Source organism: Somniosus microcephalus, chromosome 12 (assembly GCF_052327205.1).
Source record: "Somniosus microcephalus isolate GS21.2 chromosome 12, FLI_Smic_1.0, whole genome shotgun sequence".
NCBI lineage: Eukaryota > Metazoa > Chordata > Chondrichthyes > Squaliformes > Somniosidae > Somniosus > Somniosus microcephalus.
Genome location: NC_140998.1, coordinates 17445662 through 17464442, shown reverse-complemented (window position 1 = coordinate 17464442; position 18781 = coordinate 17445662). Strand labels below are relative to the sequence as shown.

The 18781-nt window shown below is 49.6% G+C and overlaps 1 protein-coding gene across 1 annotated transcript in view; it reads right to left on the bottom strand.

Annotated features, from left to right (window-relative positions):
- The window catches only part of nrde2 (NRDE-2, necessary for RNA interference, domain containing), a 79596-nt gene extending 68137 nt beyond the window's left edge, over positions 1 to 11459 (bottom strand). The window contains exons 1-2 of the mRNA XM_086004173.1: positions 11240 to 11459; positions 3936 to 4205 (exon numbers count right to left, since the gene is read on the bottom strand). Coding sequence (XP_085860299.1) covers positions 3936 to 4205; positions 11240 to 11312 — 343 coding nt within the window. The 5' untranslated portion in view covers positions 11313 to 11459. The remainder of the gene's footprint in view (positions 1 to 3935; positions 4206 to 11239) is intronic.
- Positions 11460 to 18781: the final 7322 nt, after the last annotated feature.

Here is an 18781-nt window from a genome sequence, read left to right as displayed (position 1 = left end):
CATGCTGAAAACCGGCATTTCATCCGGCCAGATGCGTAAGTACCCCGACCGTACTAGCGCATTTGGAAGGGAATTATTGGGCCAACATTTTACATGTCAATAAAATAAAAAATTTAACACTTGCACGACTTGCCCCCTCGCATCTGCGACTGAGGGTCCAAGGAGGTGCATTGCGCAAGAGGTCATCATCGGACGTATCCTCACACTGTTCCCTTTGGGGAACTGTATGAAGTGGTGGAAGGATTTATGGCCGTGATTAACGCTCATTCCGTGACCGTAACCATCTTTGAACCAGCCATTAGGGTGGTTAGTCCTATGGCGGGAGGGTTTTACGGGCTCCCACAACCCATCTGAGGGGGGGGGGGCCACCAACACCCACGGACGCAAGTATCCCGCTGGATGTCCACCCAGAATTTAAAGTTGGAGCTCCGACTCCACTTGCCGGGACTGTCTGGAGTGGGGTTCAAAACCCTACTCCTTCTGGCCCAGCGGAGGGGATGCTTACTGCTACGCAAAAGGCCCACTCCGCACAAAAGGTGACACCCATACGTTTCCTGCGCCTTTTCCCTCCCCGTGACTGGAGCCCTATGCTGCCATTTCACGTTGCTAATCGGATTGGGCGTTTGTCATAGCGGTAGGATCCCCGCCGCTGGGCCAGATCAGGGTAGGGTTTCGAACCCCGCTCCAGACAGTCCCGGCAAGTGGAGTCGGAGCTCCGGCTCTAAATTCTGGGTTGACATCCAGTGGGATATTTGCGTCCGTGGGTGTGGGTGGCCCCCCCTCCTTGTATAGCTTGTGGGAGCCCGTAAAACCCTCCCGCCATAGGACTAACCGCCCTAATGGCTGGTTCAAAGATGGTTACGGTCACGGAATGAGCGTTAATCACGGCCATAAATCCTTCCACCACTTCATACAGTTCCCCAAAAGGAACAGTGTGAAGACACGTATGACGACGACATTGCTAAATAAATAAATGGAATTAAAAAAATTCTTTTAGGGCTTTTAAAAGTCTTTAAATTGCTTTAATTCTCTTTAAAACTACTTCAATTACTCAAAATAATGTAAACATTTTAAATTTTTTATAAAAGTTACCAAAATCTTGAAAAAACTTCCAAAAACCTATTTAAACTGCTGCTTTGCATGTAAAAAAGCAAAGCAGCTTGACAGAAACATTGGGGGCGTGTCCAGTGAAACTGAGACCTCAAGGGGCGTGTCTCACTTACACTGCACGCTCCTGGGTCCGCGCTGGCTGCACTCCTGGGCAGCGTGACGTCATACGCTGCCCGGGATTCTTGTTTCAGTTTCTGGAAGTGCAGGCGTCCCTGGAGCTGATCGGCAGGAGCGCGGGGTAAGTGCAAATACGGGGCTTGCACGCGCTGCAAGCCCCGTTCTGGAATTTCTGGCCCATTATAAAACTGGAACAGAACTTTTAGACGCACCGAGACAGCAGGACAAGAGCGCGCAGGCGCGAGGCTCTAAGGGCAGGTTCAGGACTGACACGAGGAAGGATTTTTTTGATATGGTTACCAACAGCTGGGGTGGCTCAATGGCAGCATTTCCCACCTCCCGAGTCAGAGGGTTCAAAACCCGCTCCAGCTCGGAATTCTGGGTTGAGATCCAGCGGGATACTCACGGCCACAGCTGCCAAGGATACTCCTCATCCAAACTTTTCATTCACGCCTTTGGAGCAGAAGATAAGCAAGCAATACAGAATTAACTGACAAATGGCAGAAAAACCCAGAGTAGAAAAATGTAACTGCATTCCTTGCTCCCCCACTATTAACAAATCTGGGAACCGCTGAAGAGAAAATTGGGTGGTTTGAGAGGGGGGTAAGGGGGTGGGGGGGGTGGAGGGGTCAAGTGCTCTCAATCATGTTACCTAGTCAAGTGGAAAACCTTTGTTCACATCTCTCCTCATCCTCACGGGGCCGAGGGCACGATGTACTGCTAAATTAAACGTCAATCACAATTCCCTCTTTGCCGCGATTGGATGTAGAATCGCTGGAATCAGAAATCCCCATGGGAACGTGGGCATTTAAGGGGATAAACTCTGTTTGCATGCTTGCCAAAGTGAGATTGATTTGAAGCACAGTTGCAGACTGCACGTAACCAGGTGAGGAGGGGAGATGGGGAGAAGGGACGCTGCCAAGTGCACCTCGATAATAATGCAGTGAGCAGTGGGCAGGAATTCCTTGTATCCTGCGGGGGGTGGGGGGGGGGGGGGGGGGGGGGGAGAGGCAGGAACAGGTAGCTTAACTGCGAGGGTTTATCTTTCCCTCATTTAAAGTATGAAAACCAGTTTGAATGCAGAATTCTTCAAAGCAATGGGAAACTGATAGGGCGGAAATCGAGATCAGGCACTAGGAGTTAGAAATCAGGACCATGCCAGGGGACCAACAAACAGAATGGAGCTGCGTGCCAATTGCGAGAGTCATTTCTTCTTCAAAGCAGCACAGGAGGTCAAAGATTGACATCAGTCTATTAATACTGGCCTTAGCTCAGCCTTCAGATCCCAGATACCTGCTGCTGTGAGCGAGAGGAAGTGGGTTTTTTTTTTTTATTTTTTTTTAAAACTCCAATGCTCAACCTTTTTTTTAAAAAAAAACATAAAACTTTCCCAATTTTCTCAGCTCTCTTGAGAAAAGCTCCAGTTTGGTTCCCGCTGGTGCCCATGCCTTCCTGACACTTGCCAGAGTAGCCACTCCTCACACTTCAGCCTAGATGGCAAGTGTCAACAGACTATTTGCCCGAGGGGCATCAAAGGAGCGCGATCAGACAAAAGAAAATGGACACCCAGCCACATAAAGGAGATAAGGAGTGCCCTTGGAGGAGGAGGAGGTGGTGAGGTTTAGGAAGGGAATTCCAGAGCTTAGGGCCAAGGCGGCTGAAGGCACGGCTGCCAATGGTGGGGTGAAGGAACTGGGGGATGCGGTAAGAGGCCAGAACTGGAGGAGCGCAGCGATTGCGGAGGGTTGTCCTTTTCGTTGCCAGCATGCACACGGGTCACTGGACAGCGATCAAAGAGTAGGCCGATTTCTATCCCGCCCCCCCCCCCCACCAAAAATTTAGAAATGCGGAGGTCAATTGTAGAACTTCAACTGCTATCCCAGGAAAGATTAAATCGGGCACCTTGTGGTCCGTGTGTCTTAACGCTGTACCGAGCAGTGCCTTTAAATACTAGGCCATCAGAGGAGCTGATCTTTCCCTCTTTTTATAAAAAAAGCCACAGAAACTTTTTAGGATAGTGCAAAGATAAGCAAACCGACAGGTATAGCGTAAACTGAACTTTGTTCAACAGAGAAAAATCATACCAGAGCGGTACTAATTCGAATATTAATATCACAGTTTAAAGAGCCTTAAAAGTTATATCCTGACGGCCATCTCGCACAGCACTGAGTTGGCACACACTGCAGTAAACACCCAATCAATAAAGCAACCTTTGGAAGACAGGAGAATAGGCACAAATTGGAAAAAACTTTTTTACATCATGTAGAGAGATAGAGTGATGATAGAGATAAAGTAGAGAGAGATGGAGCGATGTGAATGTATTGAGAGAAGATATAAAAGAGATAATGAGATATAGAGCAAGATAGATAGATGGAGAGAGATAAAGTTAAAGATAGAGAAGGAGATATAGTTTTTTTTAATTCATTCACAGGATGTGGGAGTCGCCAGCATTTATTGCCCATCCCTAATTGCCCTTGAGAAGGTGGTGGTGAGCCGCCGCCCTGAACCGCTGCAGTCCGTGTGGTGAAGGTGCTCCCACAGTGCTGTATGTCAGGCTGTTGCTTGACTAGTCTGTGGGACAGCTCTCCCAATTTTGGCACAAGTCCCCAGATGTTAGTGCAGGGTCGACTGGGCTGGGTGCGCCTGTGTCGTGTCTGAATCTGGTGCTTAGGTCGATGCCGTGTAGTCCGTCCGGTTTTATTCTTATTATTTTTCGTAGCTGTAGATAGACATGGAAATAGAGGGAGAAGAGATAGAGTGAGAGGTGGAGAGAGATAAAGAGAGAGAAAGAGAGAGAGAAAGAGAAAAAGACAAAGATAGAGAGAGAGCGCGAGAGGGTGAGCGAGGGGGATGGGGTGGGACTCTGTACCTTGCCTGGGGTGACCCCTGGGCCGAGTCTGCTGCAGTCCCCACGACGCGATGGTGTAGCTGCAGGGCATCTTCAGTGCGGAAACTTTGATTACTGAGCCAATCCAATCCTGCAGGCAGCAGAAATCAATGTTATTTGGCAGCCGTGCTGTGCAAAGTAAGGACTCATCAGATAAACTGACAGCGAATCACAGCAAATACCATTAAAGTCATTCATAATAGTCAAGGACAACATACTGTAAGTCAATGAAAACTTCTCTGATCGGTGCCCTGCCTTGCTGCACTGCTGACTGTGCTTAACCCTTGCAGTAAAGGAACAGAGGAGGAGAAAATAAATAATGCAATTTTATGGATCAACCGGTCTGCGTCTCTGCAGCCATGGACAGAAGTGACTCCACCTGCGTGGATACAGCTTAGAAAATAAATATTAGTAAATATAATGGTTGCGTAGCAAGTTTCTACCTCATCAAGTTCTTTACTCTGGTTGGTTTCAGTTTTTCATTTATCTACCCCTTGTTTCAAAGCAAATTTTATCATTTTTGTTCCTGCTAAGGTGAGGGAAGTTCATGCTGGGGAACGGAACACCTTTCCATTTCAGGGTGTCGGGTTCTAATGCTCCGGTATCGGAGGCATTCGACAGCACCTCCCAAACCCATGACCTCTACCACCTAGGAGGACAAGGGCAACAGGCGCATGGGAACACCGCCACCTCCAGGTTCCCCTCCAAGTCACACACTATCCGGACTGGGAAATATATCGCCGATCCTTCATCGTCGCTGGGTCAAAATCCTAGAACACCCTCCCCAACAACACGGACTGCAGCGGCTCACCACCACCTTCTCAGGGCAATTAGAGATGGGCAATAAATGCCAGCCAGCATTTATTGCCCATCCCTAATTGCCCTCGTGAAGGTGGTGGCGAGCCGCCTTCTTGAACCGCTGCAGTCCGTGTGGTGAAGGTGCTCCCACAGTGCTGTTAGGGAGGAAGTTCCAGCATTTTGACCCAGCGATGATGAAGGAACGGCCGATATATTTCCCCGTCAGGATGGAAAAGTAGCGAGCTAGAAGACGAGAGAAACAAGACAGAAATAGAGCAAAATAAAGGCAGTTTCATCACACAAGACTTTGTGATTTTTGACATTTTCCCCCTGATACGCTTATCAATTACTCCATAAAAGGCGATGAATTAGGAAGGTAATGAAAAGGCTTTTATTAACTAAAGAACAGAGCATGCCTCTCGTGGACGACTGGTTCCAAGAAGGAAGTGGGTTGCCGAAACACCCACCTTTATACCTGGTCATGTGGGCGGAGCCAGCGGAGGCATGCATTGGTACACAGCGCCAACCAGAGGTAACAATATGCAATAACAGTGGTTTACCACACCCCCCCAAAGGTTCTCAGTATGAAATAATTGTGACAAAGGGCAGGTCTCCAGGGCAATCCACAGATTAGGCCTTCTTGATGCTACATTCCCGAGGGCTGTGAATGGAGTTTTTTTGGACCCATCCTGGTGGCTGCAGATTGGCCGTCTGGTACGTGCTGAGGGAACAAGGAGCTTAAGGAAGCTGTGGCATTGCCATTGTCTGCTTTTTTAATCTGTCCTGATTACTCAGCACTACCCAATCACTGCAAAAGAAGCACTGTTCTACAATTCCAACTGCACAGAATGTGCTGTTTTTTCTCTTTTTACTAATCTCACCGTCTGGTGTCGATGCCAAAGTCCAAGGACTCCCAAGAATCGCAAAATAAATGGACGGTGGGGCGCAGTTTAATCATGATGTTAAACTTCTCATCCTCGTGTTCAAATCCCATCATGGCCTCGCCCCTCCCCCATCTCTGTAACCTCCTCCAGCCCCACAACCCTCCGAGATCTCTGCACTCCTCCAATTCTGGCCTCTTGCGCATCCCCGATTTTCATCGCTCCACCATTGGTGGCCGTACCTTCAGCTGCCGAGGCCCCAAGCTCTGGAATTCCCTCCCTAAACCTCTCTCCTCCTTCAAGATGCTCCTTAAAACCTACCTCTTTGACCAAGCTTTTGGTCACCTGCCCGAACATCTCATGTAGCGTGGTGTTTTACTCTGTCTGTTAACGCTCCTGTGAAGCACCTTGGGACGTTTTACTGTGTTAACGTTCCTACGAAGGGTCGATAACGGGAGGGCACAGATTTAAGGTGATTGGCAAAAGAACCAGGGGTGACATAAGGAAAAACTTTTTTACACGACGAGTGGTTAGAATTTGGAGTGCACTGCCTGATAGGGTGAATACAGATTCATCAGTAGCCTTCAAAAAGGAATTGGATAAATACTTATACTTATAGATACATAGAAGATAGGAGCAGGAGTAGGCCATTCGGCCCCTCGAGCCTGCTCTGCCATTCAACGAGATCATGGCTGATCATCCAAATTCAGTACCCGGTCTCTGCTTTCTCCCCATATCCCTTGATCCCTTTAGCCTTAAGAAATATATCCAACTCCTTCCTGAATATATTTAATGAATTGGCCTCAACTGCCTTCTGTGGTAGAGAATTCCACAGGTTCACCACTCTCTGGGTGAAGAAATTCCTCCTCATTTCTGTCCTAAATGGCTTACCCCTTATCCTTAGACTGTGACCCCTGGTTCTGGACTCCCCGACCATCGGGAACATCCTTCCTGCATCTAGTCTGTCTAGTCCTGTTAGAATTTTATAAGTTTCAATGAGATCCCCTCTCATTCTTCTAAACTCCAGCGAGTATAAGCCTAATCGACCCAATCTCTCCTCATACGTCATTCCTGCCATACCTGTCATTCCTGCCATCCCAGGTATCAGCCTGGTGAATCTTTGCTGCACTCCCTCCATGGCAAGAACATACTTCCTCAGATAAGACGACCAAAACTGCACACAATACTCATGGTGTTCCTGTACTCGAACCTTCTTGCTACGAAGGCCAACATACCATTTGCCTTCTTAACCGCCTGCTGCACCTGCATGCTTACCTTCAGCGACTGGTGCACAAGGACACCCAGGTCTCGTTGCACTTCCCCTTCTCCCAATCTATTGCCATTCAGATAATAATTTGCCATCCTGTTTTTGACACCAAAGTGGATAACCTCGCATTTATCCACGTTATATTGCATCTGCCATGCTTCTGCCCAATCACCCAACCTGTCCAAATCATCCTGGAAGGAGAAAATATTGCAGGGATATGGGGAAAGAGCGGGGAAGTGGGACTAGCTGGGGTGATCTTCGAAAGAGCCGGCACTTGCTTGATGGGCTGAATGGCCTCCTCCTGTGCTGTACTATTCTATGATTCCTATATAAAATAATAAATGTAAGTTATTAAGTAGCAACAACCACATTAAACCAAATCCAGCAGCCCACTCCTACCTAAAACTAGACAACATTGCTGTAAATACAGCAGTAACAAACACCCATCTGTTAGTGACAAAAAAAAACCTGCGGATGCTGTAGACACTTCGCGGGTCACAGTCTGCATTTGTGACGAGAACAGAATAGTTAACGTTTCAGGTGTGGGCCCTTCATCTGTTCTCTCCACAGGTGCTGACTTATCTGCGAAGAGTTTCCAGCATTTTCTGTTTTTCATCACAAGACACTTACAGATGAGGAAGGCCATTCAGCCCATCTTAATTCATCCATCAAGAGGAACCCTACACCCCCCCCCCCCCCCCCATCGCTGTATCTAGTGGTTTCTTAAATGATTCCACAGTTTTCACCTCCATCACTTTGCCGGGAGTCCATACCAAGTGTTGATCGCTCTGTGAAGTTTTCCGATTTCAATCCTAAAGTTACCTTTTAATTGTATGAACCCATGTCCCTTTGTCCTACTCCCTCAGTTTAATAGATATGAAAAATACTGTTTTAAAAAAATGCTATCTGGAAACAATTAATCCCGATTTACGAGAATGGTTCCAGGGATGAGGGATTTCAGTTATGTGGAGAGACTAGGGAAGTTGGGATTGTTCTCCTTAGAGCGGAGTACGTTAAGAGGAGATCTGACAGAGGTGTTCATAGAAACACAGAAGATAGGAGGAGTAGGCCATTCGGCCCCTCGAGCCTGTTCCGCCATTCAATGAGATCATGGCTGATCATCCAAATTCAGTACCCTGTCCCTGCTTTCTCCCCATATCCCTTGATCCCTTTAGCCTTAATAGGTTCAAAATCATAAAGGGTTTTGATAGAGTAAATAAGGGTAAACTGTTTCCACCGGCAGAAGGGTCGGTAACCAGAGAATATAGATTTAAGGCGATTGGTAAAAGAACCAGAGGCGACATAAGGAAAAAAAATTTTTACACAGCGAGTTATGATGATCTGAAATGTATCGCCTGAAAGGGTGGTGGAAACAGATTCAATAGTAATTTTCAAAACAGAATTAGATAAATACAGGTGCACGATCCCTTATCTGAAACCCTTGGGGCCAGCTGTGTTTCGGATTTCAGAACGGATGATGCTTATAAATGGACAAGAGGCAGCCGTCGGGTTTACCCTACAACTACACCACTAGTGATGGGTGCAAACCCGGCTAGGTAACCAGATTACTATAAAGAAATAGTTAACAGCAATGTTTCCTCAAAGTTGCACACGGCCACGCAGTAATCTGCAAACTCCCGTGCAAGCTGCTCAAGCTTTTACACTGGAAATACCGCGCATTGAAAGAAACAAGCCACATCGAACAATGCAGCCCACGGGGAACGCTCCACGAAAAAACTTTCGGTTTTCAGAGCTTTTCGAATTTCGGAATTGCGGATAAGGGATCGTGCACCCGTACTTGAAAGAATTTTTTTTTTTTTTTTTTTTTTTTAAAAACAGGGCTATGGGGAAGAGCAGGGGAGTGGGACTAAGACTAATTAGATAGCTCGACCAAAAAGCCACAGACACAATGGACCAAATGGCCTCCTTCTGTGCTGTATCATTCTATGACTCTATGAAATACTACTTCACATTAGACTCTGGGAGTACGACAAGGTGACTTTAAGGTACAGGTAGACTATCCTTTATCCAAAAACCTCGGGACCAGCCGTGTTTCGGTTTTCGGAGAATTTCGGATTTCGGAAGGTGGGTCGGCGGGGGGGCCGTGCGCACGACCCCCCGCCGGCTCCAACCCCCGCCGACCCCGACCCCCCCCGCCGCCGACTTACGGTCGGGGCCGGCGGGGGTCCGCGGGGGGGGGGGGGGGGGCCGGCGGGGGGTCATGCGCACGACTTACGCTGACGCTCAGCGTAAGTCGGCGGGGGTCCGCGGGGGGGTCGTGCGCACGACTTACGCTGGACTTACGCTGAACGAAAAAACCTTCGGTTTTTAGAGGGTTTCGGTTTTCGGAAGTTCGGATAAAGGGTAGTCTACCTGTACCAGTATTACTAAAAGACTTGGTTATATTGAACCTTTCACGACCACCAGTCGTCCCAAAGTGCTTTACAGACACTTTTGAAGTGTAATATAGGAAACGCGGCAGCTGATTGGCACACTGCAAACAGCAATGGGATAACGAGTTATGTTGATTGAAGGATAAATATTGCCCAAGGCACCGGGGAAAATTCCCGTTCTTCTTTAAAATAGTGGCCACGGGATCTTCTACGTCCACCTGAGAGCAGACGGGGCCTCGATTCAACGTCTCATCCGAAAGGCGGCACCTCCGACAGTGCAGCAGTCCCTCAGCACCGCACTGGAGCGTCAACCTCAAGAAGAGTGTTGGTGCGATGACACAGCCTTGCTTGACCCCGGTTCGTACATGAATTGGGTCTGTGGTGGAACCGTTGGTCAGGATCACGGCTTGAATGTCGTCGTGAAGCAGGCGGAGGATGGTGACAAACTTCTGAGGGCAGCCGAATTTGAGGAGGACACTCCATAATCCCTCATGGTTGACAGTGTCGAAGGCCTTTGTGAGATCAAAGAAGACCATGTACAGCGGTTGGTGCTGTTCCCTGCATTTCTCTTGTAATTGACGTGCGGTGAAGATCATGTCCATTGTGCCCCTTAGTGGGCGGAATCCGCATTGCGACCGTATTATCAAAATCCACGACAAGGCCTTGGACAACGTGGACCACTTTCCATACCTCGGGAGCCTACTGTCAACAAGGGCAGACGGCGACGACGAAGTCCAACACCGCCTTCAGTGTGCCAGTGCAGCCTTCGGTCGCCTGAAGAGAGTGTTTGAAGACCAGGACCTCAAACCCTGCACCAAGTTCATGATCTACAGAGCACTACCCGCCCTCCTGTATGCCTCAGAGACATGGACCATGTACAGCAGGCACCTCAAAGCACTGGAGAGGTACCACCAACGCTGCCTCCACAAGATCCTGCAAATCCATTGGCAGGACAGGTGCACCAACGTCAGTGTTCTTGCTCAGGCCACCATCGAAGCTTTGACCACGCTTGATCAGCTCCGATGGACGGGTCACATTGTCCACATGCCCGATACGAGACTCCCAAAACAAGCGCTCTACTCGGAGCTCCGGCACGGCAAGAGAGCCCCAGGTGGGCAGAGGAAACGCTTCAAGGACACCCTCAAAGCCTCCTTGAAAACGTGTAACATCCCCCACTGACACCTGGGAATCCCTGGCCAAAGACCGCACAAAGTGGAGGAGAAGCATCCGGGGAGGTGCCGAACACCTCGAGTCCCTTCGCCGGGAGCAAGCGGAAGCCAAGCGCAAGGAGCGCACGTCAACCCAGGCACCCCACCCACCCGCCCCTTCAACCACCGTCTGCCCCACCTGTGACAGAGACTGTAGGTCCCCGCATTGGGCTCATCAGTCACCGGCAAACTCATTTTTGATGTGGAAACAAGTCATCCTCAGTTCTGAGGGACTTCCTAAGGGAGGAGCGTCAGCCTAGAATTTTGTGCTCATGTTTCTGGAGTGGGACTTGAACCCACAAACCTTCTGACTCAGAGGCGAGAGGGTGCGAGCCACTGGCTGGCACTGACTTACTACAATAAGCTCAGCTGGCCCACCAGTCATGATCCTGAATTGTAAGCCAGGAAGAGGGCTGCAAAAATATAAGTAAACAAGGCCCAGGAGGCTGCAGCTGAGGGGCCGAGCCAGACCTGGGGGAATGGGTTGAACAGGTCCGGTCAGGGCTTCCCTGGGCTACAACAGGAAAAGCCCTTGTCCTGCTACCTCCCTCAGCCCTCAATTCATTCCAAGTATCTACCTTCGGGCCCGCTTCCGCAAGGCGCTTTCCTCTCAGCGAACGCTGGAAATAACGAGCCTGAGGCAGGCTCCATCCTGAACAGGCCGCGCTCGGCCCCCCAACTCGCTCGCCGCCTTCCTCCGGATGTGATGTCACGCGCGGGCGAAGCGGCATTGTGGGGATTGTAGTTTCTCAAGGGGCGGGACCTCGTTGGCACAGATGCCAAGCCGCGGGTCCAGGGACTACAATCGGTAGCACTGCGGGTCTCCAATGATTGCACTCCCTTCAGCAGTCTGCTCAATAGTACTTCAATTTAATTTATTGCTTTAATTTAATTTCTTAAGTTTCCTTTAAAGTTTCTTTGATAAATTACAGTTTCTTTATTGGATGTGCCCCTTGGTTGACTTTGAATTGGCAATTGCCACATGAAGAAGAAGAGTCAGCAATATGCTGAATAGTATTTTAATTTACGATAGCAAAATACTGCGGATGCTGGAAATCCGAAATAACAACAGAAAATGCTGGAAAAACTCAGCAGGCCAGGCAACATCCGTGGAGAGAGAAATAGAGTCAACGTTTCGGGTCGAAACCCTTCTACAGAACGGAGAAAAAAGGCAGTTTGGGGGCTGGGAAATGGGGGAGGGGATGAAAGAAGAGACATTAAGAGATATTCAAGGCGAGACGAGATAGTAATAGGATAGGTGAAGAAACAGACAATGGCTCTAAATGAAGTGTGAAATGTGCTGGCAGAGTGAAAGACAGCTGCCATGTGGGAAAGAGAAAAAAAAGAGAAACAGTCACAAAAACCAAAAGTGTGGATAAAAAATATAATAGGGGCCGAGGTTATGATCTCAAGTTGTTGAACTCGATATTGAGTCTAGAAGGCTGTAAAGTGCCTAATCGGAAGATGAGGTGCTGTTCCTTGAGTTTACGGTGAGCTTCCGTGGAACAATGCAAGAGGCCGCAGACGGTGAGGTCTGAGTGGGAATGGAATGGTGAATTGAAATGAGAGGCGACCGGAAGCTCAGGGTCACCCTTACGGACTGAATGGAGGTGTTCCGCAAAGTGGTCACCCAATCTGCGTTTGGTCTCCCCAGTGTAGAGGAGACCACATCGTGAGCAGCGAATACAGTATACTAGATTGCAAGAAGTACAAGTAAATCGCTGTTTCACCTGGAAGGGGTGTTTGGGGCCCTGGTCAGTGGGAAGGGGGGAGGTATATGGGCAGGTGTTGCATCTCCTGCGCTTGAACGGGAAGGTGCCGGGCGAAGGGGAAGGGGTGCTGGGGGTGATAGAGGAGTGGACTAGGGTGTCTCGGAGGGAGCGGTCCCTACGGAATGCTGAAAGGGGAGGGGAGGGGAAGATGCGTTTGGTGGTGGGATCACGTTGGAGGTGGCGGAAATGGCGGGGGATGATCCGTTGAATGTGGAGGCTGGTGGGGTGAAAGGTGAGGACAAGGGGAACCCTATCGTGGTTCCGGGAGGGAGGGGCAGGGATGAGGGCTGAAGTGCGGGAGATAGAACGGTCGAGGGCCGTGTCAACCACAGTAGAGGGGAATGCTCAGTTGAGGAAAAAGGAAGACATGTCGGAAGCACTGGTGTGGAAGGTGGCATCGTCGGAGCAGATGCGGTGGAGACGGAGAAACTGGGAGAATGGAATAGAGTCCTTACAGGAGGTGGGGTGGGAGGAAGTGTAGTCCAGGTAGCTGTGGGAGTCAGTGGGCTTGTAGTGAATGTTGGTCAATAACCTATCCCCAGAGATGGAGATGGAGAAGTCGAGGAAGGGAAGGGAAGAGTCAGAGATGGACCATGTGAAGGTGCGGGAAGGGTGGAAATTGGAGGCAAAGTGAATGAAATTGTCTAGTTCAGGGTGAGAGCAGGAAACGGCACTGATACAGTCATCAATGTACCGGAAAAAGAGGTGAGGGAGGGGACCCGAGTAGGACTGGAACAAAGAGTGTTCCACATATCCCACGAAAAGGCAGGCATAGCTAGGACCCATGTGGGTACCCATAGCAACACCTTTAATTTGGAGGAAATGAGTGGAGCCCTGAGAACAAGTTCAGCCAGGTGGAGGAGGGTGGTGGTGGATGGGGACTGGTTGGGCCTCTGTTCAAGGAAGAAGCAGAGCGCCCTCAGGCCATCCTGGTGGGGTTGGAGGTGTAGAGGGATTGGATGTCCATGGTGAAAAGGAGGCGGTTGGGGCCAGGAAACTGGAAACTATTAAAGTGGCGAAGGGCATCAGAAGAGTCGCGGATGTAGGTGGGAAGAGACTGGACAAGGGGAGCAAAGATGGAGTCGAGATAGGAAGAGATAAGTTCCGTGGGGCAAGAACAGGCTGAAACGATGGGTCTACCAGGGCAATCCTGTTTGTGGATCTAGGGAAGGAGGCAGAAGCGGGATGTGCGGGGTTGGGGGACTATGAGGTTGGCGGCCATGGAGGGGAAGATCTCCAGAGGAGATGAGGTCAGTGATGTAGTGTACGTACCCGTCTACCTTTAAGGGAACTATTGAATGTAACCGTTCACCTTTAAGAGGACTACTTTCGGTGTGGCACTATTTGTTTGGCTTCTGTATACTGTAATACCGATAGTGACCACACCAGTATATAAGTGTTGTGGCAGGATTGCTGGGGCAGATTCGCCCGGACCTTCGAATAGTAAAGACCTGTTTGTTTGTTACGCCTGAAGTCTGTGTATTTATTAACTGCACAACCCACAGACTTTACAGTGGCGACGAGTCCGATCGTACCCTGCGGCAAGACTACCAAAGCAAGAAGAGCGTCGAAGAGAGGCAACCGCCCTCGTCGTGCTGCTGGAAGAAAACACGAGGCTGCAGCAGGAGAAAGGTGGAAGACTTTAGCAACAAAAGCTTCCGTCTGCAACAGGCACTGACTACCCTTCTACCACGGTGCGGAGTGAGCCGATCAGCAGGGAACAAGGCGGCCGAAGAGACTGTGAGTAGGGGAAGGTGTAGAGAATATCCGGAGGATAAGGGCAGAGCACTCGACCTCGGTCGAGGGGGAGCTGAGCCGGTCAGAAGTCGGGTCCAACGGCGTCGGGTGACAGCCGGACCGCGATCGGCGGGAAAACCGGGCAGCGCCGCAGCCACGAAGCGCTGAGACTGTGAGTAGGCGCGGGAAGAGAAACCCAGCCGCAGCCGGGGAGGGAAACACCGGTCTGCGAGAGGGCTGGGAGGCGAACAGGAACCGTGCGGGTGGGAGAGAGAGACAGAGCCGAGCAAGGGGAGAGAGACTGCGCGAGAGCCAGTCCAGCGGCTGAGCTGTCCTCCACCAACGGGGTACCCAGGGCCGGTAGCACCGAACGTGCGGGAGAGAGAGCGACAGAGCCGGGTACGGAGAGAGAGACTGCGCGAGAGCCAGTCCAGCGGCTGAACTGTCCTCCGTTAACGGGGTGTACCCAGCGCCGGTAGAGTCGTGCGGGCGGGAGGAAAAGACAGAGCCGAGTAAGGGGAGCTGTGCGGAAGCCAGCCCAGCGGCTGAACCTGTCCGCTGTGGGGAAAGCGTACCCCTTCCACCAGGAAAGAAACGCGGGAAGCCGCCATTAGGCGGAGAAGACAATTGAAGTGGGCGGGGCGAGAAGGAAAGAGCGGGAAACCGCTATTTTCGCGGGAAAACCGCCATCTTAGAAATAAACAAATAAATAAGAATACTTGAAGAAATACTTGTGTTGTACCCAAGGAAAGAAAGATGCCTAAGCGGGCGGACATCAACGAGTTCAATTCGGAGATAGAAGACTGGGCCACGTACGTAGAACGTATTGAGATACATTGTAAGGCTAACAAAATAGCTAAGGAGGAAAAAGCTTTAACCTTACTTAACATGATGGGTGCGAAAACATTCGGGTTGTTGAAGCATCTTCTCTCACCAGCTAAACCGGCAGATCAGACTTTCGATGATATTGTAGCAGTGCTGAAGGATCACTTGAACCCCACACCGTTGATGCTGGCTGAACGATTCAAATTCTACGCAAGAACGCAGAGGAAAGACGAAAGCAATGCAGAATACTTGGTCGAACTGCGTAGGATAGCGAAATACTGCCAGTTTGGAGGGAATCTGACAGAGGCACTGCGTGACAAGTTCGTATGCGGATTGTCCAAAGAAGGAACGCAGAAATGACTACTGGAAGAAAATGACCTCACACTGGACAGGGCTGTCCTCATAGCTGCATCGCACGAAGCCGCAGTGAAAGGAACGGCGGAAATGCAGCTAAAGGCGGCGGCACTAGGGGTGGACCAAATTACTTCGAGCACAACAAAATGCTACCGTTGTGGGAAGACAACACACGACCAGAATCAATGCTGGGTTAAAAACCAAGAATGCAGGAAATGTGGCAAGATTGGGCACATAGCTAAGGTATGCCGGTCAGGAGCAACGTACAACAATAAGAAGTCACCACAAAAATGGTACGGAAAGGTACAAGAGGTGACTAAGAAGAGTCTGAGGGAACAGAAGTCGGTCTCACACTCCAAATGCAAAGGACTGGACAGTCTGAGAATTCACAACGTGAGCAATGAAGCTGACCGACAAACTATCTGGATAACGCTACAGATTGCAAAGGTCCAAGTAAAAATGGAAGTGGACACCGGATCGGCATTGACGGTCATGAATAAGCATGACTATAAGAAATTTTTCAAGCATATTCCACTACGGGATACGGAACTAGTACTACAGACATACACGGGGCACAAAGTATTCCCCATCGGAATGATAGAAGTCAAGGTGAGATACAAGGATAAAGATCATCACTGGTTGGACCTGTATGTATTGCCTGAGGGAGGACCACCACTTCTGGGACGGGAGTGGATCCGAAAAATAAAGTTGGACTGGCAGTCACGAAACACCATGACGGTGGATTCCGAAAAAGAGGATGTCAAACCTGAATGGTTGTCCAGAATATTGGACGAAGCTAAGGAGGTATTCCAGCAAGGACTGGGAACACTGCGAGGTATTAAAGCAAAGGTTAAGATTGCAGAAAATGCAAGCCCAAAGTTTTTTAAGGCCAGATCGGTACCTTACGCAATACGACCAGCTGTGGAGGCAGAACTGGAAGAACTTGAACGATCAGGGGTTCTGTCAAAAGTGGACTGGAGTGAGTGGGCCACGCCCATTGTTCCCGTCATGAAGTCCTCACCGAGTAATAAGCCAGGGGGACCGGGGAAGGTCCGTATCTGCGGAGATTTCAAGATTACTGTGAATCCGGTGCTTCACACGGTACAATACCCGCTTCCGCGGATTGAAGATATCTTTGCTTCGTTGGCTGGAGGGAAGCATTTCACGAAAATAGATCTGGCTCAAGCATATCTACAGATGGAGGTCGAGGAAGAGTCACGCCAGTACCTCACCATCAACACTCACAGAGGCTTGTATCGCTACAATAGACTGGTCTTTGGGGTAGCTTCGGCGCCAGCAATTTGGCAGAGGGCCATGGAACAGGTGTTACAAGGAATTCCAAGCACGCAGTGCTACTTAGATGACATTTTAATCACGGGAAAAGATGAGGAAGAACACCTCACGAATTTGAAACTGGTACTCACCAGGTTGAAGGAGTATGGCCTTCGGGTTAATCGCAAGAAGTGTGAGTTCTTCCAAAAACGGATCTCATACTGCGGTCATGTCATTGACCGAGAGGGACTGCATAAGTCACCTGAAAAGATAGAAGCGGTCGTGAAGGCCCCTGCTCCAGGAAACGTATCACAGTTAAGATCATTCTTGGGGTTGATTAATTACTATCACAAGTTTCTGCCTAATTTATCCACGGTACTGCATCCGCTGAATGACCTGTTGCGGAAAGAAACACCATGGAAGTGGAGTGAAGAATGCAAAAAGGCTTTTCGCAGAAGCAAGGAGTTGATTACCTCTGAAGAAGTGTTGGCTCATTTCAACCCAGCATTACCCCTTCGTCTAGCTTGCGATGCTTCCCCATACGGAATTGGGGCAGTACTCTCGCACAGGCTACCAAATGGCTCGGAAAGGCCAGTGGCTTTCGCATCCCGATCATTGACACCCGCGGAGCGAAATTATGCCCAAATAGATAGGGAGGCCCTCAGTCTTGTGTGGGGCGTGAAGAAATTCAACCATTACCTACAATGTAAAAAGTTCACATTGCTGACAGACCACCAGCCGTTGGTGTCCATATTCAACCCAAATAAGGCCGTTTCCACCATGACAGCACAAAGGTGGTCCGTGTTACTTGGGGCACACCAATACGAAATTGAGTACAAAAGGTCTAAACAGCATGGAAATGCTGATGGGTTGTCACGCTTGCCATTGCCGATGGTAGAAGAAGCGAGTATAGTGGACCCAGTAGAGTTGTTCCACTCATCCATAGTGGAGTGTCTACCGATAACAAACTCAATGATTGAGAATGAGACAAGGAATGACCCGACTCTTTCACGAGTCTATGATGTAACGGTGGAGGGATGGCCAGCACAGAGCGAACCAACACTGCAAGCATTTGCACAGAGGAAAGAACAACTGTCAGTGTGTCGAGGAACCCTGATGTGTGGATCTAGAGTGGTGATTCCACCCAAACTCCAAAAGAAGGTGCTAAAGGAGCTGCATGAAGGACATCTGGGGGGAGTAAAGATGAAGAATCTAGCAAGAGCGTTTGTGTGGTGGCCAGGCATTGATGGAGACATAGAGGAGATCACGAAGAACTGCCTAGGATGTCAGAGGGTTCAGAACGCGCCACCCCAGGCTCCTCTGCATCCATGGGAGTGGCCCTCATCGCCTTGGCAAAGAGTACACATCGACTTTGCTGGTCCATTTATGGACTCGATGTTTCTAATAGCGGTGGATGCCCACTCCAAGTGGCCGGAAGTAATTAAGATGACCACCACCACGACGGAAAAAACCATCACAGTGTTAAGGACTATGTTTGCTTGGAATGGCCTGCCGGAACAGATCTGTTCTGATAATGGACCACAATTTGTGTCCGAAGAATTCAAGAAATTCTTAAAGAGCAATGGGGTTAAACATTACACGTCAGCCCCATACCATCCCGCCTCCAATGGATTGGCTGAAAGGTTTGTCCAGACCTTCAAGAAGGCCGTAAAGGCCATGAGTAATGAAAATATAAGTCTGCAACATAAGGTGGATAGCTTTTTGTTGGCATACCGAAATGCGACACATGCGGTCACAAATCAAACTCCCGCAATGATGTTCTGTAATAGACGCCTAAGATGCCGGCTGGATTTACTAAAACTAAACGTCAGAAGAGACGTAGAGAACCGGCAATTCCAGGGCATGAACGACAGGGTCACTAGATCTTTCCAGATCGGTCAACGAGTTTTGGCCTGGGACTACCGTACTGAGAAATGGCAGCCTGGAACTATTGGGAAAAGGCTGGGGCCATTGATGTACACCGTGGACATTGGAGACAATATAATAAGGCGCCATGTTGACCAAATCATAGGGTCCGCCACAAATGGGCAACCGACTTCACCACCTTATCCGGGTAATGTTGAAACTGAGATACCCAGAACACCTACTTCCGATCTAGTGATACTGGAGTCAGCTGAACCTGACACGGCTTTTCAAGCC